The sequence below is a fragment of the Homarus americanus genome, unplaced genomic scaffold, assembly GCF_018991925.1.
Source record: "Homarus americanus isolate GMGI-L3 unplaced genomic scaffold, GMGI_Hamer_2.0 scaffold19318, whole genome shotgun sequence".
Classification (NCBI taxonomy): Eukaryota; Metazoa; Arthropoda; class Malacostraca; order Decapoda; family Nephropidae; genus Homarus; species Homarus americanus.
In genome coordinates this window covers 2,205,477-2,230,850 of record NW_024732238.1, presented here as the reverse complement: position 1 = coordinate 2,230,850, position 25,374 = coordinate 2,205,477, and the positions used below count along the sequence as shown (strand labels likewise).

Here is a 25,374-nt window from a genome sequence, read left to right as displayed (position 1 = left end):
ATCGGACATTGGAAATAAAAGTAGGAAATGTTAAATAGATTTCTCGTGCTTTTTGCAATATTTTTGCTAGTAATAGAAACGTATAAAAAGATAAAAATTAATATACAAAAATCTTATTCTTTTCAAATTGTATATAAATTTTATATTCATTGATAAGTTCTGGTAAGAATATTACAGAGAAAGCTTGACGACACATGACATCCACCAATCACGGCTAACGCACTCTCATTGGTGTATTCAATTTTAAGCGGGAATATGCAAATAATTGAGTTAATGCATATTTTATACGTGAATATGAACATATATAATGATAATAATAAGTAAATAAGTGATGCAATTATTTTTTTTAATTTGTATCTAATTTTAAAGAATAGCTCATCGGTAGAATATGTAATTACACTATATAAAACATCAATTCAATGCAGGAAATTAAACGATCACTATACTAAACATTTTTTTTAATTCAATCAGTCAGTCCATTAGTGATAAACTGATATATTTTTTTACAAAATTAAACAATCCTAAACAATCTCAAACTCCATACCGAAATTCCTAGTCAAAAAAAGAAAAGAAATTAAAGCCACAATTAAGCAACACGCGTTCCACGTGCCATAGGAAATGTTCGATTTTAATATTTAAGTACTGTGATCAGCTTCCTGGGAATGAGCAGGATTTTTTCTTTAAGGACAACAAAATATTAGGACGGAATAGGCTATTTTATATTGGAATTGCAAAAATAGACAAATAAAAGACTTTAGGGACATTTTTCCTGACCATCCGAGCTCGACAGTCATCAACTACTTGTCTCATCATTACTATCTCTCACCACGAGGGGAACCAAAAATCTGAACCGAGTAAACCACGTACTGATTGATTACTTTTTTTTATCCGACTTGTTTGTGCCATAATTTGCTTGTTTCGCACGTTGTGTGCACCAGACCTACATTTTGATGAATATTTTGATTAAGTTTCATGTTATCAAAGCAGTTTTTGAATAGATGCGAATTCCTTTTGTTGGAGATCTGAAGTAGGCTCCAGAATACTTCAAACGATTTTGAAATCATGAAGTAAATGGTATAGGCGAAGTTCACAGTAACAAATGGTAGCTATAGATAGGCTTTATGGTAAAATTTCACTTGTTGCCACTGTACGAAATCGAAGATGAAACTATGTTTTTCCAATGGCTTTTGATGTGATATGAACGAATTTTACTTCCATTTCTGGCGCAAATCAACAGTTTCTGCTCCAGTGCTCATAGGACTGAGAGAAGACCAGATAGCTAAGCTAGAAGTTATCCAAAATAATTCTCTCAGGACCATGCTCGGAGCACCCATGTGGACCAGAACTTGCAATTTGCAAATGGAAACTGAACTACCACCCCTGGCAGTACGAGTCAAACAGGTGACAGCCGGACTCCTCGCAAAAATCTGTAGATCAGATAAGCCCACAGCTGCCAAAACGCGAATCAGTGCCTCCCTCCACCTCGACCACAGAGCGCAAGGGGCCACCTGGCCGCACGAGGCAAGCGAGATCAACAGGCACCTGCAAGCAGAAACACTCGCTAAGAACAACCAAGACATACGAGACAGGGATTATGTAGTTCCACCACCATGGAGCCCTCCACCAGCCACATTCAAAATCACCGAACTAGGTGATAGCAAAGCCAACCTCCAGACGGAGGACCCCAAAAAAATAACTCAGGAAGCCATAGCCACTGAGACCCCTGCTGACGCAGCATTATACTTCACAGACGGCTCGGTGGACCCAAAACATCAAAGATCCGGAGCGGCCTTCTATACCCAAGGTCAAACCCTCCTATGGAGACTTTCCAATGACTGCTCCACCCGACAAACAGAATTGGTAGCAATCTCAAAGGCCCTACAACACGCTGCAACACAACGCAACAAGTCCATCATAATTCACACGGACTCGAAAACGGCCATGCAGGCGCTGCAACACAGTTAACCAAGAGACAACGTCCACATCATAACCTCGATCCTTACACAGCTACAGGACTTTCAAAGACAAAATCGCCCAGTCGTCTTACACTGGATTCCCAGTCATGTAGGAATCGGGGGAAATGACATGGCAGACGAAGCAGCAACGGCAGCCACACGTTCTAGAAGCGTACACATTCAAGTTCCAGCAAGCGTGCAACAGATCAAGAACCACCTCAGAAAGACTACCAAGCTCCACATCCAAAAGAGCTTCCTTGACGCATTCAACGCTGGTTCCTAATCAGCCAAATGGTACCTGGCGGCTACAAAAGGGGAACCACCATTCGCGGACAATAAAACACCAAGACAAGCCCAAGTTAGCCTTCACCGACTACGACTAAGGTACAAGTGCACCTGGCAGACGATCGGAAATGTCGTCAGGGAATGCACCTACTGTCAGGAGCCAGCGGCCAACCCACTGGAACACTATCTCCTCGACTGCGAAGTCACACAAAGTCTCCGAAACAGAATTCGAAACTTCCAAGAAGAACGCACAACACCAACGGCCACTCTAACCCGAAAGGCCCAAACAAATCACATTCACCACCTTCTCCGGGTCATCACACGAAACCCACCACCCAGATAGCTAGGGAAGTATCCTTCCCCAGCAAATGTGGACCCCAGTTCGGGGGGCGCGCCGCTCAGAAACTGACCACGTCCAAGAGTGGGGGTTGGTGGTAAACTCTCGCTGACCGAGGGTCCGCTCACACTTGCAAACCTGCAGTATCCTTTCATATCTACAGGTAGGACCGATAACCCAAGCGGCTAACGAGCCGATCAGTGGTGAAGAGGATAAAAGTAAGAAAAAGCTGAGGTGCCGAAGTGCAGGCACCAGTCTGGTGGCCCTCCTTTGAACATTTTCAACCAACTGACAGTCCCTAGCATATCTCGGGGACCAGACGGGGTGACAGTACTCCAGATGGGGACGCACTTCACTCTTGAAGATAGTTACGAGGGACGGACCGTCTAGATATCTAAACGACCTTCTTATAAGACCCAATAATTTATTTGCCTTTTTTACCTTCTCGCAATGGCCCGAGAACTTCAGCTCATTGTCAACATACACACCTAGGTCCTTCTCACATTCAGTCTCAAATAGTGCAGTTACCCTGGATATTTACACTGGGCAAACTTTTTCGGAGTGAGGGTTGTAAACTCTTGGAACAATCTACCAGAGAGGGTTGTGACGGCACCGAGTGTGAGCTCTTTCAAGACAAGACTTGACCAACACTGGAGCAGGTTCAGGTACATTCAAGAGCCGGTGCATGCCCAGTATTTGCCAACAGTGCGTGACAGAGACGTGACCGATCACCCGGGCGGCTAACGAGCGGTACACCGCATACTATAGTAGCACACACACACATCATGTATATATATATATATATATATATATATATATATATATATATATATATATATATATATATATATATATATATATATATATATATATAAAATTCTTTTTACATGAATATTTGGCAAATATCTACCTTGTACTTTGTGGCTATCACAGAAACCTGAAATTGTGAGACATTTTTCCATCAGATTGTATTTTGGAGTAAAGGCACATGCTGAATAAGGAGAATTAAGAGATATTAGCATATAATTGTACATTAATATATGATATTCTTTTGTTGAACATGAAACTTTCAAATTCTTCTTGTTTGTTGGATTCAACACCTTATGGTACGTCAAAACAGTAGATGTGATAGAGCGCCAGTAAGCCAGCGAATAGCAGTAAACGCTAAGGTAGTAAACAGTTTACAGCGAGCGGACCCGAGTTCGATTCCCGGGCAGGGTGAAACTAGGGCAAGTTTCTTTAAGCCGTTAGCTTCTGTCTACCCATGCTGGATATTAATCGATTAACGGATCGTGTTCCGGGGTATTGATTACCCCAGAGCCATCTTAACGCATGGGCACGCTGGGCAGTTGCCCAGTGCCCCACGATTTTAGGGGCCCGTGAATAGAGCACACTATTAAATTAATGACGAAGTCGATGATACACCTAATGAAGTACATGAGGTTGCTGGGCCTGTCGAAGTTCGCCACCGAATCTCAGAGGATAATCTAGATTTAAAACGCAGAAAAATTGAAGAACCTTGTATCCATTGGAAGAAAAATAGGAAATTTACTAAACCATTACAGAACAAATCACAATGTCGCAAACGTTTGTGTTGAATAATTCTTGCTCTACCAATTAATTATATGTTTAAACGTTTGTTATTCAGCGTACCAATTAATTTTATGTTTAATTATACTGAAAGTTTTAGTTTTCATTTGAGGGCGTGGGTGGGTAGAGGCCCCAGGATATTGCTTTGCCCAGGGCCTACAATGCTGTTAAGACGGCCCTGGGTTAGCCAGTGCAGTTGGCGATTTGTTCGGTCTTCTCAGACTATTCCTTGACACTGGGTCATGCAACTCGTGAACTCAGGGTGTGGTTGTTGTGTTGGCGACAACTTCTACACCTTAAATAAATTTACGCCCAGGTGGCCCTTGGGCCGGCCATCCTCGTTACGCGAGGGGCAGCTACTATTAATATACTTCTTTTGATATATATATATATATATATATATATATATATATATATATATATATATATATATATATATATATATATATATATAAGAAGCTACTACAAATTGTTTGTTCAGGTTCTATTGTTTACATTGTTCGCCCGCAATACTAGGAAAGTCTCTGCCTCTCTTCCGTTGCAACCCATCTCAAGCTAATTCGTCGATTAATTTACCTTCTCATCACACTTGTCCGAAAACTTCAGTATGTTGTCAACTTACACACCCAGGTGCATCCGCTTGCATTTTGCATTTTGTGGTGTTGATTTTTAACATCGATTCCTTTGATCACTCCTGAAGCTGACAAATATCTTATACATACCTCGGCTGTCTGTCTCTAATGAGAATTTTGACAAGTGTAATCCTACAGCGCTTAGAGTACTTGTACTGCTATTCTTAGTGTGTGATATACACCAAACTCGTGCACATTCCAACACTAAGAGAGTTTAGAATGTTTACAATTGCCTAGTTGAAATTATACAGACGGACAAGGGGCGATTTACCTATATCTAACCGTATGGAATCCTCTTCAGTCTTCACCACTAATCGGCCTCTTACCCAATGGCCGCTTGGATGGACGGTCATATCTTTATTACGCATCGTTTGCAAATACTGGGTATGCAAGGGTTCTAAAATGTACTACAATATACTGTACATCGGTGATGGTCAAGTCTCTCCTTAAATATGCTCACACTCGGTGCCATCTCCCATGACAACATTCTTACTCAAAAGAAGTTTGGTCTGACAATTTACTGAATTTGAGACTATATCTTTAGTGGGAAATGCTTCCGCTAGCCCTACTGAACAGTGTCGTCGGAGATGCTTTTAAACTAATATCAAATCACCACTTGTCCGTCTATAGTATAAGCTAGGTTAGACAGTTGACGGAGTTCTAACCTCTTTCTGTACGAGAGGCCCTCAATTGCAGGTTCCAATCTGTCAGTGTTATCCAAGGATAAGTCCTTGGTATTATCTAGGGAACCAAGCAGAATGACAGTATCCCAAGTGTAGGAGCGCAACATTATTGAAGAGCGTAATTTGCGATCTAGGTATTAGTATGATTCACCTTCTCACCATGATCCGAGAGCTTCAGTTCGTTGTCACCTTTAAACACCCAGGTCGTTTTCACATTTGGTTTTAGTTAATGGTGCTTCCTAATCTCGTTGGAACATGTGATATATTTTTACTGGTGCTACTATAGCGTGCGATCTACCAAGATATCGTTAATCTAATGTAACCTAACCTAATCTTACGTAACCTAACCTTACCTAATCTGACCTGACCTAACCTAACCTAAATATTTTGTAGCCCGCACGCTATAGTAGAACCTTTTTACTATTGATACGACCTAGGTGCTTCTTTTCATATCGTAACGTTTAATCTCAATAACTTTTCATTCGACCACTCCTGAGCATGATATAGGGTTAATAGAAGTTATGAATATCCCAATGCCATAAAGGGCATATTTGGGGCTAGTGGGTGGACTCCTCACTAGTGGTCACAGCTTCAAGGTAAAGAACCTATCAGCAAAGAAAATGTCAGATGTAACCTACCAAAGAATATTGTGACAGCACCGAAAGGGAGGTCCTTTAATATCAAACTTAACATGTTCGTGTACATTGTAAAGCACGTCTATAACCAGTACTTGCTACGTAACAAAAATAACCGCACTGTTACTAACTTATACAGGAGGCTGTGACCTCTTGTGGGGCGGCCATCCACTAATTCAAGAGACGAACATTTATCGAAGTACTATGAGGAAGCACTCATTAGACACCATCTTTTTTTTATAATTTCTCTTATAAAAGTTTAAAAAATGTATTTACGTCACTCAATATTATGTACATTATCTGTCATCTTAGGTGCTGTAAAGTAATATCTCAAAGTACTGTAATCTCATTAAAGGGCAGCAGTGTTTAGGTCAATTATTCAGAACGATAATTTCCTTAATTGTTAGAGGATTTGTTTGTCTTCAGTTAGATTATTACTGCGAGTATTTTGTAAGGAAATTTATTTTTTATAATATAATTGAAAACAATATGCTACAATAAATTATGAGCTTTGGTATTTTTATTGGGGATGAATAAGAGCGTTGATGTTGTTGGTTGGTGAAGGTTGTGGTCGCTCAGTGGTGTACGTCACCTTATAGTTCTCTGGATGTGTGACTGCTACATGTCATTACTACACATAATGTGAAAATATCCAGCTGTAATGATGAAGTGAGGGAAAAAGTTCATTAGAAATGTATTATCCGGTGGGGCTTCCTAAGCGACTTAGGATTCCTGAGGCCGGTGATGGCCAGTTAAAGGCTGGAGATGGCCAGCTGAAGGCCATCGTATGTAACCGTGACAGGATCCTCTTCGCAATTCTCACAGAAACATCCATTTGGATTTGGTTTAGCAGAGTAAGTAATGTTTTGTTGACAAGTTACCTTGTGTATTGCAAGGAATACTCAAATTGGCATTGCCTTCTACTGAACTTTAGTTTTATAAATTTGTACTGTGATGATTATAGGTTCCTTTCTCACTGAAATTTTAAAGTTTTGATAATGTTAAGGATGCTTACCTGGGCCCAGCTGATATTTATGTTTGTAAAAGCCAGATATGCGCAACCTGTGTACAATGGAAATGACCATGGGCATCTGCAGGATTTTTTCCAGGGGTAGGGGGTACGAAAATGCAAGACAAGACCTGACATATCAGTTTATTCAAAACAGGTACCTGTACATCCATATAAAAGCATGATTAAGTGTAATCCAAATTACTTTTGTGTACTGCATGATCAGCATTATCACATATCAGTATTATCACCAAACTATTAATTACTAAAATTATCATACGGTCGACCTTAAGCATTAAAAACTAACAAAAATAATTCATTTGATATTATGAATCCAGAAAATTTAGGGATGGTAGATGCGAGCTGTCTGTCATGATGGGAACTCTCGGAACATAAAATGGTTAAATAAATGCTGCAGCGACACATATCAGCTCCAAAACCCTCAATTACGTCTTCAGTGAAGGCTTTCTATTTAACACCTTCTGGCGATGTGTGCTGAACATGAACAACCCAGATAAACCTTCAGTTAACGTTGTTGATCAAAGCCACGTCTTGACATGTCTCAGTGTGTTAAATAACCTCTCTACTTCACAAGTGGAGGCTGGAAGTGTTAAGGAGAACAGTTGGGCTTCTTGAATAGCAGGAAACAAATCACACTGCTTCAGAAGATCTGTCAAGGACAAGGTTGCACCTTAATCAAATGCTGTATTTTGGGGGAGAATGTTGATCCTGTGTCCATATTTCAAACTAGGACTGTGACCCTCAGCAAAATTATTGATGTTGTAGATCATTTAACAGTGCCATTTTTCCTAGATTCAGTAACCACTGGATAGTTTCTCTCATTTTCACCACAACTTGGTTTTACAAGTGACATGCTGGTATTCATGAACTCACTGTAGCAGGTTTTTGAAGCATGCTTATAACTCAATAATTTCCATGGCAGTTGATGCAAGTAAAAAAAAAAAAAAAAAAATTATATATATATATATATATATATATATATATATATATATATATATATATATATATATATATATATATATATATATATATATATATATATATATATATATATATATATATATATATATATATATATATATATATATATATATATATTTATTTTGCTCTTATTTTCATTTATTAATAATAATATTAATGAATATTATACCGCTTTAGTGTTTATAATTATGTCGTAATGTACTTGACAATTTGTGCAGTTACCCAAATAATATTCTACTTATCAAAAAAGAAAAAACAACCCACAATTATTTAAATTATATTCCAACATGCAAAGTATTTCTGAAAATAAATAATTTACTCACTGAAAATATTATAATGCATAATCATTTATGATGACAAGTGTTTAGGGCTTCATCATGACCTAACACCAGGTACAGTATACCATGTGCATGGTTCCTCTGTGATGTCAACATCATGCAGTCAGGCCCAGGCATCAGTTGTCGCTCTTGCCAGTGACATAATTTTCATACAGAAGAATTGTCAAAAGTACCGACTTACCACAAGTGTCTGTTGTGGGAATGATAAGGAACAAACAGTTCACTGAAAAACTTGTCATATCATATACTATATACAGTATTATGAATAAGGATTGAGGGAAAAAACATTTCTCATTTTCCAGGGGCATACAGGTGCACCCCTTGCACTCTCCTGTGGACGTCCATGGAAATAACCCTTGTGGGCATGAAACCAATACAGTATAGGTTTTTTTTTTTAATACATAGGAAGGTTCAGAGTCTTGTCATCACCAATAAGTTTGGGGTCCGACTAATTACCCAAATGTACCCAAATGTAGCCAAATATAGCCGGAATGAAGTCAAATAATAGTCCTAGATGAATAAATCGGACTGCCAATCACTTCTCGACTAGTATTTGGTGTCACAAAGTCACAAAAAATTGGTAAACTTAATTTAATCTGAGTTAATAGATCGAGTGCATGTACCTAACCTCGACTAGTATTTGGTGTCACGAAGTCACAAAAAGTCGGTAAACTTAATTTAATCTGAGTTAATAGATCAAGTGCATGTACCTAACCTAATCTAATCTAACCTAACGTAACCTAACCTAACCTAACCTAACCCAACACAACTCGTATTAAATTAAGTTTACCAATTTTTTTTTTACTTTATGACACCAAATAATAATCGAGAAGTGATTCACAGCCCGAATTACGCTTGTACGACCATCATTTGACTTCATTGCGGCTACATTTGGGTACATTTGGGTAATTCCTCGCTCCGTCGGTACATGCACGCGATCTATTAACTCAGATTAAAGTAAGTTTTCCAATTTTTTGTGACTTTCTGACACCAAATACTAGTCGAGAAGTGATTAGCAGTCCGATTTATTCATCTAGGACCATTATTTGACTTCATTCCAGCTATATTTGGCTACATTTGGGTACATTTGGGTAATTAGTCGGACCGATAAGTTTGTGATGGAGGCTACAGGGATAAGTTAGTAATGTTGTATGTCAGTACTATCCCTGTAATATCTTTGGTAAATGTTATGTAATTGCCATGCAAGGAAATTTGCATGAAAAATTGTTCTTTTCTGGTGTATTTCATTGTGCTTCTTTTGAATTTAACCTTCATTTTCATTGGAAATCAGTAGTTATGGAAATATCCCCCCCCCCCATTTATCAATAATATTGGTCGCACAAAGTGGGCAAGGCTTTGAAGTAGAGAGAAATTGTGGGGTAAAAACATGCAAAAAACTAACAAAACAAAACCCAACGAAACCTAACCTAACTATTACAGAAAACTTTAAAGATGGTAATATTCTTGAATAGGTGTCCCAGCTGGAGGAATTTGATTAATATCATGGGCAATTTGAGGCCATTTTGAAGCCATGTGCACTTGATATTAGGAGATATTCTGAAGTCAATAGGGAGAGAGATAGGGCATATCAAGTTATGAAACTATCTCCTTTTCCTATTACCCACTCCTCTTTCATTACTTCTAGGAATCGTTGTAATGCTATTCTTCGTAGGGCCAAATGGAATTTTATAAAAAGAATGAATGCTGTCCTGACTAACTCTTCTTCTAGTAAATCCTTCTGGTACTTAACCAAAAACATCTGTAATAACTTCTGCACTCACTCTTTTCCTCCTCTCTTCCGACCTGATAACTCTATAGCCAACTCTTCCCCTGATAAAGCCAATCTCCTTGGCACCTAATTCTCCTGTAATTCCACCTTAGACAATTCCAACTCTTTTCCTCCTACTCCTCAGTAACAAGAAAGGTTTTTCCATTTTAGTAAACTTTGGGTAGAGTGATCCAGGCCGAAATTGCACCCTTAAAGATGCAACTGTCAGCCCACAAAGATAGTCTGTGAAATTTAAGTGGTTGATAGGGCCAGCTCACTGTTCCCGTGTTTCTGTTTACGGGAGGGGTGCTCTCAGTGTGAGATAAGGCTGAGTAGGGGGTTGCGCCAGCACGGGAGCGCTTAGCGACACATTTTGCATCAAAAGCCCAAGAGGGGGGTTAATATAAATTTCTGTACTGTACTGTAAAACAAAATAAGTGTGTTTTGTGTATTGTTTCAGCCATGTGTACCTATTGTTGTTCACCGTCGATCAGATGAGTCAGTCAACACCATTGGGACCAATCAACTTTTGGAGTGGAGGCCTGACTCATCAATGATTGTTGTAGCTGTAAGTAATCGTACATTATTCTTTATATTTTGACAATGTGTGGGTGGGTGGGTCAACTCCAGCCACTAATGTCAGCACCTTGGTATTGTTATAAATAAATACTCCACACTACTGTATACCTCTCCTGAGTTCTTACTCAGTTAGCATCCACACATCTTTGGAATCTGTACACTTGCCCATTGTGCCTCCATATGGAATACCTGTAGTGCTGTGGAATGTAGAACCACAATTCTTTTCTATAATTATTAGACAAAATACAGTTTATGGTCTTTTACCTCTTCAGTTAGCTACCTGTCCTTCATTTCAAGTTAGACAATCTGTCTCTTCACTTTCTCCCATGGTTAGGGAGTTCATTTTATTTTTTCACGGTTGATTTTGTTTTTTTTAAACTGGAGTACAGTAGTGCATTTTATGATGGACATGGCAAACACAGATTGTATCATTGGTGAAACTTTATGTGAATACAGTATATCTGTATTTTATGAAGTACAGTATCTCTGTATTGATTGGCAAGCCACTGTAGAGTACAGTACTGTAAATCATTAGTAATCTTTTGGCTAGTAAATATTATTTTTGTTTGGTTAGAAAATTTACTGTAAAACAGCTTCTTTATGAAAGCAATAATGTATTACAGTACAGTACTGTATACTGTACCATAATATATAGTAGGGGGTAAAATTTGGATTAATGTGTGGGGTCTTTTTCCTGGAATCTAACCCATTTTTTTCCTCTTACATACAGTAATGGATTCATTATTGTGTGATTTGAGTTGACATGATCCATTTAGGGAAATAACCCAACATAGAAATATGGTTTTACTTTGTATTAACTTATGTATAATAAAGGGATGCATGGAAAGAAAGTATTTGTCATTCATCTGTTAACTGTGACGTCCATTACCTGAATATTGTCTTGAAATTATTGATGTTTCAGACCAACAAAAATCGTCTTATATTTTACTCAATCATTGTGGATGAGTCACGCCGGGAAGTGTATGAACAGCGGGACCCACCAAACCCAACTTTGAAGCGAGAATCAGCAGAGCTCTACACATGTGAATCAATACCTCCCCTTACGTTTTCTATGGTTAGTTGAAATATATTATTGGAGACTAGAATTTGAGCCTTTTTAAGAGTAAGCTATATACCGGTAATACAGTATACTATGGAATTATGTGCAAACTTTTTCTGGGTACTGTACTGGGTAAATTCTGTGTCTGTAATTTTTAATACCTCTAAAAGAAGGCACTTGATATAATGTAATAAAATGTTGAGAAAACATGTTTTTTTTTATATAAAGTTTTGTGATTTGCCTAAATTGAAATACAAATGCAAGTTAGTAGAGGATAGTAACAAATATGTATGTGGTAACTCAAATACAGACAAGTCTCCGGGTTGATAACCCTGGGTTTTCTGGATCCCTGATGTCTGGAATTAATAAAAAAATGGTTTGCCTTCCCATCACAACCCAGTTGATTCTATTCAAATAGCACTATGATGGTTTTCCAATTCTAGCTAAAATATGAATTAGGTACCCTGTAATGAAAATCAGGATTTTTTTCACTATTGATTGACAAAATGCGTATTCGTTGTGAATATTTCTCTGGTACACATAAGGTACAGTGGTGTAAATGGTAGACTGTAGGATGATGTTATTTTTAAGTGTGCTAAATGTGCAGTAATCATGTGACCTTAGTAAGGCTGGAAAAGCTTGACATACATTACTGTACTGTATAACCTAAATTATTTTCACTTAGTGTACTGAAATGCATCTAATAAACTGAATTTATTTTAGGTAACTAGAGTGTGTATTAGCATTTTACATTGTGGTACAGTACTGTAATTACCTGGTACATGGTCATATTAGCAATAATTAAGAGTTTGGTATTTGCTACATTGAAAGAGTAGAAACTACAGAATTTCAGCTCGCATTTTAGACATCTGTATGGTGCTGATATGAATGATAATGTGACTAACAATGCTCTAGGCTTTTGAAACTGAAGTATCTGGAGGGGTAACTGGCCTGGTGTGTCTGCGTGATGAGTTAATGGTGGCCACAGGAACTGGTCATATTCAAAGACTGCGATGGGATGGTTCACTCAACTATGACTACTGTGTGGACTTACGCAGGGTTCCTTTCTGTGATGACCAGCTTGTTATGAAAGGTAAGCTTTAATTTTGTATTTCTCTCTCTCAACCATATTTTTGCTTAAGTACAAGCTGGCTGCAAAACATATTCCTCATTCAGTCTAACTGCCTTTATAGATGAGATTGTCACCAGTGGTTGATTTTTTATTACTTTGGAAGGAAAGACTTAAAACAATACAGTATTTGATAATATAGACTTTTAGGAAATAGAATATGTAATATACTATTGGTAAAAGAATCTTTATAACATATGCCAAAACTTCTGTCCAGATATTAACTTTTCAACAAGTGTCAGTAATTGAGCACTTTAGTTGGTGCTAGCAATTTCCTCAGTTATGCAGCAATTAAATCCCCTGGGAGTCTGTATTTGTTTTTAACTTTTATCTTTAGCCTACAACTCTCCATGCTCTGGGAGTTATGAACATAATTTGTATGCTGTTATAATAAAAAAATGAATAGCTTCATTTCTACCCTACTGTAAATATATACACATAATCTTGCACAAATATATACAGTGACCCCTCCGTTAACGAACTCAATCCGTTCCAGAAGGTCGTTCGTTAACCGAAAAGTTCGTTAACCGAAACCATTGTTTCAATGGGTTTTTGGGTAATTGGTTCCAGCTCACCGAAAATTTCCTAAATTCAACAAAAATGGTAGAAAAGTTCACTTACTTTGAGGTGTGTATGTAGAAGGCTCCTGGATGATGATGATGATGATAATGATGATGATGGGATTTAGAATGGGGGTGGAGGAGAAGGAAGAAGAGAAGGCATTTCAACCAAAACATTTTACCTCTCTTGGTGTAATTCAAGATTATTTTCTTTAAATCAACACTGCACTGCATTATATATTGTCAATATGTAAAATATATTTCAAAATGACCAATAATTTGCTTGGAAACACGGAAAAAAGCGTTTAGTTGAAGAGAGTCTCAAGCAAGATGTTACCTCCAGTGAAAACAGAGAGAGACTAACTCTTGTTTGCTGTGTTAAGAGGCTGGATGCCGCTCATTAAACTAGTCACTTTACCTTCAATTATGTTCAATAATTGTTAAAATGACTAAAAAATTGAATATTAAACTTTTAAAATTATTGAATAGTATAAACTTCTTGATATTTACTAAAATAGTAAGGAATTTAAGCCCTAGAACCGATTAATGTATTGGCGGACTGATACTAAAGCTGGTTACCCGGTCAGTGCAAGCGAAAACATGTTGAGGTCGGTTCGTAAGAACTTCGTTAACCGAATTGAAGATCCTTATGGAAGGCAGTTCGTTAATCGAAATTACGTTAACCGAGGTGTTCGTTAAACGAGGGGTCACTGTATTTGTAAAATTGCATACACCAACATATACAAACATGCAAGCACTGTTATGAGTACACGCAGTAATTCTTATACAGTACCTTAAAGACATTTACCATTCACAAAAAATATTTTTTGTTGGCAGGATGAAGTAAATATTTTTACCAATTTGATCTAACTATATTATGTGCTCATCCTGAGAATACAGTACATTATAGTATAACTACTGTATAATAGGATCTGAGATTAAGGTAGGTTTTTAGTCTAATGATATAATGTTTTCAGACTACAGTAATTGTTAACAGATTCGAAGTCTAACTATCATATGTTCTTGGCAAATTACTGTAGTTCCAATTCAGATTTTTCACAGACTGGAATACCCTTAGCCTGAGTTTATCTGGATTAGAGGCAGTTTGCTGTTAAGGAAATAAAAAATTTGCTGTGAGTTGATTGGGCTTGACATTGTTGTATGATTTCAGCTGTTCCACTAGACACCCCAGGAGTTCATGTGGTAGATTTGGAGTATTCCCCTTTAGTGGGAGGCTTTGCAGTAGTTCTTAGTGATGGCCGAGCAGCATTTCTCACTGCCTCTACATTGAAATTTGATCCAAATGTAAGTACTGTAACTTTTTTAATATTTTTAAGTATGATGCATGAAATTAATATCTGTTAATTTGATATTGAAAAGAAATAGCTCTTGTCAAAGAATGTTATTTGCCTACAGGCTGTGCAAGGAATCTGGGCACGGGATCTGGATGATGCCACGTGTGCTGCCATCAACCACAAGTATAGATTACTGGCCTATGGTCGAGCTAAGTAAGGGGGATATAGTTTTAAGTTACTGCCTTTGTTGCAATATTTTTGGAATTATTTACTGTAAATTTTCAATGAAAAAACGGTCTCTTCGAGGAAGGTGCTGCCATGATCTGGGTGCAAGTTACTTGATAACCTTCAATATTGAAACCTATTTATGATACAGTACAACCTTGTGAATGCAGAACACAGAAATCTGACTCGTTTAGTTATCTGGAAAATTACTCAAGTTTCCTACTGTTTAACGTGTGTGGGAAATCCTCAGAAATTTAGAAGGGGTGAGAATGTATGAGTGGGAGAGAGTAGTGCATAGACTTGTCACTTAAGTTTTGTAGAGATTTGTCATTTTTGTTTCTGAAGCCTGAATGGTGATATTACTACTGTATGAGCTGTTAATATTTTATTTTTTATTTTTTTGTACCTACAGCTCTCAGGGTGTTGTTTACATGGTAGATGAAGCTACAGGTGGCTTAGAAGTATCCCATAGAATGATCCTCTCTGACAGAGATTATGGAGGTTCCCCTGGCCCAGTTGGTAAGTCTTCAAAGTGCATCATATCTTTTATATGTATTATTTATACATCTTTTATGAAATTTCTGTATCAATTGTTAGGTTATTTTTCCTTGACTACTACATGTGTGGATGGATCATAGAGAACAGAAACCAAATGAGTGTATAAAATGAATCTTTAATTTCAGCATTGATTACAGTATTTCATAGCAGTTCAGTGTGCATTCTAAATTGTTATCATGCTTTTTCACATAACACTATTATGAAAAGGTAATTCAACTGTATATTATACATTGGCATTCTTTTTGTAATATTTTGCATGAAAACTTTTTAATTGGTCTAATTTATCTGTATTGCCTGTCCATATCTTACTTGGTCTTTGATTCTTGTATACCACAGCTGTGCTCATAATTCTCCCCTACCAGTCTCTCACCTTCCATATGCTAAAGATGCTCTTATGACCTCAATGCACAAAGATCAATTTGGTTCTCCAGGGGGTTATTAATCCTGCTCATCCTTCTTGCATAATTATTCCATACCCTATGAAACTTGCAGATTGGTATTTTCATCTCGGATCCTTTCAGTATTTATCTGCAACTTCTCTGAAACACTTGAGTTTCAGATTCATACTTAACAGTTGGAACAAACTTAACTTTATGTATTTCCTTGTTCATTCTGCACTCCTAATCTTTTCATGCATAATACAGTACAGTATTGTCATTTTGTATGTGATATTATTCATTTGAACAAACCTGATGATGATTCAGTTTAGTGTGCACAGTAAACTATGTGAAAATGTTTGAATAAATGTGGAAGTTAAAGATTCAGTTATACAGGGTATACTTTTTATTTCAGTGTAGGAAATGTGTGCAAAATATACTTACATAATGTTTTAGCCATTTGCTGTCACTTTTTAAATTTTCTATGTACTGTACAGGTATCACTTTCCCTAAACAATTACTGTACAGCATGCCCTTCAGATTCGCGGGGGTTAGGTTTTCAAAATGGCCGCCAAATCCGCAAATAACATTTGCTGACTGGGGGTATATTTTACTTGTGTACAAAGAAATGTATATTCTCTTAGTGTGTGTGTGTGGTTTTTTTTTTTTTTTTTTTTTTACAGGGATTAGCCCACCTGGCAGGTTACTGACCCATATCGACCTAGGGCCACATTGGGGCCTGGGGGCGAAAAAAAATAATTATTCAAAGTAAATACAATTTATAATTTGCCCTTAGGACAATTATTTCTTTTACCTGTATTGTACATGTGTGTGTGTGTGTAGACACACACACACAAAACACATACAAATAAATAATAATGGGAAAATTCTCTCACAAATAATCAGAAACAAATGTATTAAAAATGTTGAGTCTACCCTCAAGTCCACTCCGTGCTTTGATTAATAAGCACGGAGTGGACTTGAATAGATTCAACATTTTTGTTTGTGTGTGTGTGTGTCCACACACACACACACACACACACACACACATATACAATACAGGTAAAGGAAATTACTTTCTCTAGAACAAATGGATCCCTGTCCTGGCCATGAAAATGCCAGCAACTTTAAAACTACCCTTAGACATTCTTGGGTACATTCAGGGTGTCATCCGTGAATAATCGAGGTCCTGGAATTAAAAATGTGCAAATTTGAAGGGCACGTTGTACCTCCTTTCTTGAAGTTTTTTTCCCTCTATCCATCCTATGTCAAAAGTGGGATGCTTAATGATACTAATTTAGTTGGAAGAAAATTTGCAAGTAAAATTTTCCTGGACTACCACAAAGGAAAACTGCTTTTGTATTATGATGAGTAAACATATGGATGGCTTTATATGTATGTATGTATTTAAGTACAGTATCTTTGAAGATCTAATCTTGAATATTTTTTTCACATTTAAGGGTATATGAAGTGGACTCCAGATGGTACAGTGTTAAGTTTAAGTTGGGAAGGTGGTGGCCTGTCCCTGTGGAGTGTATTTGGTTCATTGCTCACTGTATCCTTACGTTGGGACTACACTGATGATCCTCTGTCAAAAGCCATTACCATCACCAACATGGTATGTACCTTTGGATTAATTTATAATAGCAGTACTGTATGCTATATTTACTTGTATAGGATTTACAATTTTATGTTCTCTGTATAGCACTGCCCAACTCAGTATATAGAGAATAACTTACGGACTCCCGCCGATACGAACGGGTTTAAACTTGAAATTTACAGTAATTTATTTACCTGGTAATTTTTTTTTACTTTCATTTACTGTACTATTTTGTCATTCTATTTCTTCTTTTTTCTTAAATTAAGTGATTTTAGATGTATATAAGGATTTAGGCAATGATATAGTGGGATTTTAAAAATTGTTCTGTAAGTATGGTATGCAAATAGCATGTGTTCCGACTAACGTACAAATCGAACTTAAGAACGTCCTCAGGAACGGAACCCGTTCGTAACCCGGGGACCTCCTGTATATTGTTATACAGGTAAGTGGGTCATTGAACCTATAAAAACTAGTGTTATTATGAAACTGTATACAAAAGTGATTTTAGGGAAGAGCATGTTTGTCAAAATAGTTCTTTTAGCTTTCCGAACACACAAGATGATACTGAGTATCTGTATGTGAAATTTCAAAAAAGAAAATGGAAATATTATAGTTATACACAAATGTGTTTCCATGAGTTATGGTACCATGGACATCTGAATTCAGTTCCCTCCTATCCTAGGGTTACTGGTTTATGTTTAGGGCACCCCCTATTCACCCTCCTTTGAATGGGTACCTAATTTTACAATTGGAGGAAAGTTAGAGTGGTTGAGTGTAGTGCTGGCTGCACTACTTCCCTTTAAAAAAAAAGGAGTACCTGTAGTAATAAATAATAATAATAATAATAAACAGTTTATTAATAGATTTGCAGCCGGTGGCTGAAAATATACAAACTTACATTTGAATTAGACATAATGATATGCGTTGAATACATTTACAGGGCTGTACAGTACATAAATTCGGAGTTGTTTATTATTTTAACAATAGATGGGATGGTGCTATTCTTATATCTATCGGTGCGGGCTCTTATGGGCTGAATTTTGTTGTAGTGGCGGACTGCACGAGGTGGGTGGGGGACTGCCGGTGGCAGGAGGTGGCGATGACTAGGATGGTGCAGTAGTCCACTGCCAAACCTTGCTAGTGCTTGGTGGTGGAGGTCACTGAGGGATGGCATTTCCAGGGTGGAGAGAGCGTTGATGTAGCCGGAGTAGTCTGTGCTGAGCATGATTCAGCAGGCCCTTTTCTGTACCTTCTCTAGCTGACGTTGGGTGGAGTTGAGAGAAGACGACCAGGCTGATGACGCATATGTTAGTTTGGGGAGAATAAAGGCATTGTAGATAGTCCTCAGCTCTGGCGTGGGTGTCCCAAGTGACCTAAGCCGTCGTAGCATGTGGAGTCGGTACGAGGCTGCCTTGATTGTGTTGTTTACATGGGCCCTCCAGTCCAGTTTGTGGTCTATGGTAACACCCAGGAGTTTGGCAGACTGCACTAACTGGAGAGGATGGGCACCCACTGTGACTGCTGGAGTGGTGGCGGTATTGATGTGCATGACTACAGTTTTGGTGTGGTTGATGGTGACCTTGTTCTCCATAGTCCATGCCTGTAGCCTGTCCAGGGTGCCTTGTAGTGATGAATGTACAGTACAGTATACAAAACTGTAATACTGTAACTTTTTACTTCTTAACACTGCTTTTACACTGTATTCTTGGCTGATTGTGTCTTGGTACAGTAATGTACAGTACTGCAGAACATAAGTTTGTTCAAAAACAGCAGCGAGCGAGGAATCAACCTTGTAAACTGGCAGAGGATTATGAACTAAGTACGTCATGATGCTAGACTTAGAGGGGATAAGCTGGGAGAGAGATGTATCAGCCTATCAGGCATCCCATGCAGTCACATGACAGCATAAGCCAATCGCAGTGCATGAGCTTACAGTCAAAGTTACTCAAGCGGTTTTCCTACTCACACTCGTGGCAAGTGGTGACGCGGTGGAGCTTGATGCTATTTCGCGGAACTCCCGGAAAAGAGAGGTTTGAAAAGATTTTCTCATAATTTTTCCAGAAAATGCACCTGGTATTTGTCCCTTGAAACTTGTTTGTAGACCCAGAATTGAAAGCATTTTTCCTGAAAAATTCTGGGCTGATTTCCATTCCAGCTATTGGAGAGTTCTGGGGTCCAGGGATTCCTGCTAAAGGGGGGATTACTATAAGTACATTAGAAATAGTGAGCTTGCATATTTAAAACTGCAAGCAGAGGCAAAAAAATTACATGAGATTTTATAGAATGAAGATGAGGATATGAGGGAAAAACATAACCTTTTATTTTAAGGAGATTAAAAGAAAGTTAATGTGCTTTACATTTAAAGGAATGGGGTGCAGAGGGCTATGAGGTATGGTGTATACAACAACATGAGAAATTGGAAGAACAACAGGAAAAAACTCAAGAAGAATCCTATCAGTATCAGAGAAGGCCAGGAGAACACATGAGAAGAGAAGCAACAGAAACAGTAACTTCAGGTGAAGATGCTGGGGTGGAAGAATCTCGGTGTGAAGGTAAAACTCAAACATCTGTCCTGCAGTTTTCCTTCATCAAGAGTGCTCTTACAGTGAACCCGTGTATGGTAAGTTATGAAGTTTGTTTTTCATCTACTTTGAATAGTGGATTTTATGTTCATTATTTGTATTATAATTTTTGGTTTTCAGGTTATTAACGGTTATTACGAAGAAGTTTACCACACTGTAGGAGTTGATGCTTTTTCTGTGGTTGAATAAGAGGAATCCACATTATACAGAATGTATCCTCTTTTCTCCTAGATGCTTCAAACAATCTGAAAGTTAAAGAAGTCCCAAGGTATCTCTACATTAGTGGCTCCTGTTTGGTCAACCACGATTTTGTTCCCCCTACCACCTTGTCTGACATTGAGCAAGATGGAGACATGGTCATTTGTCCTTGTTATAAGTTTTATTAGTTACAAGTGAGGATTATCTTGATATTCCGGCTATGTTTTGTTTAGTGGTTAGTTATTGGTGGAAGGTCTGAGTATGGGGTGTCCTTGTTTCCATGGCTGATATGGTTTGTATCAACTGAAGTTTTATCGACTTTTCTGGGACTCATTCCTCAAGTCTACCTTACTGGGGATCTTCTTGGGTCCCTACTTCATGAGGAATCTTCCTGAGTACAGCACAGTACAGTACAGTATAGTACAGTACAGGGAATTTATTTCCTTAACTTGGGACAACACCAGAATTCTGCTTTTACATCAGAGTTTGCAAAATTAGCTGAGTGCCTATTTCCCTTTTAATGTTGGAAGTGAGCTCCCATTAGGGATATCTGACACACTAGTTGAAACTTCTATCGTCCTTTAATAGCTGTTTTTTTGTTTCTCAAAAGTGCCATTTCTTCTAAGGAATTCACTAGTGTTTGAAACACTACAAAGTCAAAGACGTGAGAATAAAAAGAAATACAGTATACTAAAATAAAAGATCACAAAAAGTGACAGTTCAACTTCTATCATTTATAATAGCTGGCTTTTGATTCATGGATTGCTTCAACCTGAAATCTCGTTATAGATGAGTGTTGATCCTAAAAAAAAACATTTGATAATAACTTGTGAAGGGTGACCCAGATGTCACCCACCTTCCTCCCTGGGATTTGTTTGAGGTTTGCATGAGTGGGGGGATGGTTTCTGTGAAATTGGTTCATAACATAATATGAGGCGCAATCTGTACAGTAGAAAAATTAAGCTGCATGTTTTGGGGCAAACTGTGACATTTTATTTCTTATTTTTAGCAATGATTGTCTTAGAGAGTGGATGATAACTGAATTGCTACCGCTCACCATAACCTAGGGATTCACCAATCACTGAAAATTCTGCCCATGCATATTTCATAGGGTACTGTACATTAGTTTGCTTATAAATTGGGCTTTCATGCTCACACTTTAATTTCATTTTTTTTTTTTTAGCTCTTGTTAGTACTTACTCAAAATCTTATATTTATCTCAGTCTTGCTAATTGAATCATCCTCTCCATAAGTCATTACCATTTTAAACATCCATCATACGGAAAAAAATATTGTTTCAGCCAAAGTCTTTGGTTTCTTATTGGGACGTGAGCTGTAGATAATATTGACAGTTGTCTTCACCAAAGCTAGTCACCTGCATATTTCGTTGAGGCATTAAATGAAGCCTTGAAGTATGAATTCCCAATTTGTGATTTTAGGGAAAAAGTAAAAGAACCAGTTTCTCTCTCTCCTTCCTGTGGAATTTGTATTTGATAAGAACTGAGAGGACATATGAACTACTGTACATTATGGCCTTGATGGGCTAGAAGCATTTGTCTACTGAGAGTGCTTTGAACCTCTTACTTCGTATAAAGCCTCACTGGATCCTTAGTGAGTAGCTAATTTATCTGAAAGTAAATCTTTGACCTTGACCCTTGTAGAAGAGAGAGTTGTACTTGCAGCCAGCACATTGTCTGGTTTTGTCTAGCTGCCGTTAACCAATTGAAACCCATTGGCAGTAGTAGGTGGTCTCTGATGGGAGATATTTCATGTCCAAGATCTCATGGGTCACTTGCTTCTTTCCCATAGGCATAAAATGGAATTTCACACATCATTCACTTGTTTTTTATTACACTACTATCGTTTTTTTATTACAATGCTCCGAGTATTCAGAAGTGGAGACCATGCATTACAGAATTAGCTTAATCATGTCTTTACCCATCTTTCAGTGGAAACCTTTAAAAACTTGCATTGTTACATAAATACTGTATTATAGATATATATTTAGTATTATATTTTTACAAATTTATTTTATCTAACTTTAGAAGTCAACTTGTTATTGGATGAACATTTGTTACCAACAGAGTCGGTTAGTGCGGGTTCTACTACAAGGAAGTGATCGTCTCTACCTCAACACTTCAGAAGGTCTTGCAGGTGTTGCTGATGTACCTCATGATTCCCTTTCTTTATATTTTGATGATGACGAGGAAGGTGCTTTTGAAGATCCTATCCATCACAGAGATTCACAATTCAGTGTAGCAGCTAATAAACAGTGGATCGTTATTCCAATACCATATAATTATACTTCTTCAAACTGGCCCATTAGGGTAAGTAAGAGTTTGTCATATTAAATTTAAACAGTGGGCTGACTCCTTACAGTAGTAGCTTAGAATGAATGATATTTTGTCAAAGCTCAGTGTTTATATTTACAGTAGTATGGTGATAGACTTAAAAAAGCAGCCCAAATATCAAAGGTATTGATAGTATCATCAACTAATTTTAAACTCAGCAAATTAAACAGTGTAAGCAGCAGTGTCATTGGTGCATGGCCTTTATGAAGTAAAATCAATAATCCAAAGAGAAAAGCTTATACATAGAAGGTTTTTTGGGGGGTTCCAAGAGTTTAACAATACTGAGAAGATTAGAGATTTGATACTATTGGTTTACTCTAGTTTAGGACAGATACAAGAGTGTAGGCTAGTATAGTAAACCCTTGAAATTTTAGACTAATTAGGGATAAAGTCAGACCAAAGGAAATATTATATTGCTTCTTTGTCTTTATTCTTTTCCAATGGTTCATTTCAAATTAGCAGGTAGGCTCACCAGCTGGGTCAGTCCAAGATCACCACAACAAACTTTAATTTTCTTTTTAAAACCCTATTAGGTTACTATACAGCACACTATTGCATGGTGGATCAATACCAAAAGCAAATACAGTACAAACTCTCCCTTCACTTGCTATTGCTGTACTGTACTGTATACTTATTTACTCTCAGTGCCATAATAGATATATTTTGCTCTGGCTTTTGAGAGTTTTGATAAATAAAATATTAATACATAACTTAAAATTGTAAAGACCAAGAGATTTTGAACTTTCAAGATACAACTAGTACTGTACATTCAGGAGAGTCTCAACTAATAAGCTTTCAGTGTTGTTTCAGACTACACTGACCTATTGTCAATACATTTAAGTAGAGGGTATAGGGAGCTAGGTGATGGCCTGCAATCGTAATGCACATACAATGTGTATGACTATTTTTGGGATGAACTGGCTTGGTTCAAGTGAGTAAAGAAAGCAGGACTTCATCATCTACATTTTGTTTCTGCCAATTGTGTTTAGTACTCAATATTATCCCCAAAAAATTATGTATAAGTAAAAAGATAGCTGTTTGTCATGTTTCCAATGTACTGTATATGGGGAAAATAAAAATAGCAGTTTTGTGTTTTTCTGCATCTTGAATATTTGAAGTCTCCCCCCTCTGATTTTTTTTCTTCTTTTTAGGCTTCTCAGTGTATGCACCACAGTCTTAAATTATGTTTTGATATTATGTCTTTGTACTGTTCAAAATAAACTCTATTTCTGTTTCAGTACACATGTGTGGATGAAGGTGGTGTACTTGTGGGTGTGGCCGGACGCAATGGTGTGGCACATTACTCACTTCGACTCCGACGATGGCATCTCTTTGGCAATGAGAGTCAAGAGCGTGACTTTGTAGTAACTGGAGGCTTATTATGGTGGCAATCAAATTGGCTAGTGCTGGGGGCTTACAACATCCCTGCTAATACTGATGAGCTCAGACTTTATCCTCGTGATCACAAGTTGGATAATCTTTATGTTACTACTGTCCCACAGCCAGCTCAGGTATATATGTCATTCGTAATAAATTTTATGATGAAATGGGTATGTATGTGTATGGCCCATGTTATAGCATAGTGATATATTACACATACTGCCAAGGTGGTCAAGTTGGTTACCCTAGAAAAATCATAGCCAGTTTCTTTTTCTCCCGATCATGGAAAACAGGACTTTCAGAATTGTCCCAGATAGGTCCACAATCTTAGTTTCACTGCTCTACCACAGAGGTCAGTCAAGCTTGCCAAGTTGTGAATTTTCTGAACTATTATCATTCCTCCTGATACTGGTTACTGGAATAAGATAAGTTAAATCACCTTTCTTCATATTAAGGTTTATTGATAGGTGCATATTCGTGGTAGTCGCATAGTTGCATGTGCTTGCTTGAGGTAAGATTTCGTAATCAACTCAAATCTGCTAAGGGTATGATTTCAGTATTATTATGGTTCTCACTCCTTATCCTTCTTATGCACCAGATTATGAAGAGGTTCAATAATGAGAGGATAGGTAATTATTTATGTAATTTTCATATTTCTAGCATGTGCTCTTAAACTGAGTGGCACTTATAATTCAAGTTGCTTACTGGGAGGATTAAGGTCCCCATTTGTCCTCCATACTGTTATCCAGTTTTAATCTGTTAACCCATTTTGGGTATACTAGGGCCCTCCCTCACATCACACCATCAACTCCATGTGGGGGGAGACAGGTGCAATAGTTACTCTCATGAAACGGGAGGTCTTATAGAGCTATGTGTTTATAATCATTACACTTTGAACTAAGGCTTCTTTCTGCCTTCTTTGATTTCAAGATCAATCTGCCATTATAGAATTCACTTTCCACCTTGTAGCCATTAAGAGTGGATGCATCAGATTGACTAACCAGTGGCAATCTATTTACTGTAAAAGCCGAGTGACAGTCGCCTATGCGATGCATCAGGGATAGTTGGTAGGAATTGACTCTATGCTAAGAGTTGACATTCACTTACAGTCAATGTTAGGCCTTATGCTTGTTTTTTGCTTCATTGATGGTGGATGCTAATCTGAGGTAGCATATGGAAGCTGGATAGTCATGAGTGGGCAGCTGATATGGTGGGTTTGTTAGATTATTAAGCTACCTTCCATTTG

The 25,374-nt window shown here is 37.6% G+C and overlaps 1 protein-coding gene across 2 annotated transcripts in view; it reads left to right on the top strand.

The window, feature by feature from the left end:
- Positions 1–6,685: 6,685 nt before the first annotated feature.
- The window catches only part of LOC121868288 (guanine nucleotide exchange factor subunit Rich-like), a 51,182-nt gene continuing 32,493 nt past the window's right edge, over positions 6,686–25,374 (top strand). For both annotated transcript variants that reach the window (XM_042368722.1, XM_042368720.1), the window contains exons 1-11: positions 6,686–6,971; positions 10,695–10,802; positions 11,736–11,888; positions 12,789–12,966; positions 14,734–14,867; positions 14,979–15,070; positions 15,495–15,601; positions 17,478–17,635; positions 19,983–20,237; positions 22,482–22,724; positions 23,987–24,259. In XM_042368722.1, the coding sequence (XP_042224656.1) occupies positions 6,810–6,971; positions 10,695–10,802; positions 11,736–11,888; positions 12,789–12,966; positions 14,734–14,867; positions 14,979–15,070; positions 15,495–15,601; positions 17,478–17,635; positions 19,983–20,237; positions 22,482–22,724; positions 23,987–24,259 (1,863 nt within the window). In that variant the 5' untranslated portion in view covers positions 6,686–6,809. The remainder of the gene's footprint in view (positions 6,972–10,694; positions 10,803–11,735; positions 11,889–12,788; positions 12,967–14,733; positions 14,868–14,978; positions 15,071–15,494; positions 15,602–17,477; positions 17,636–19,982; positions 20,238–22,481; positions 22,725–23,986; positions 24,260–25,374) is intronic.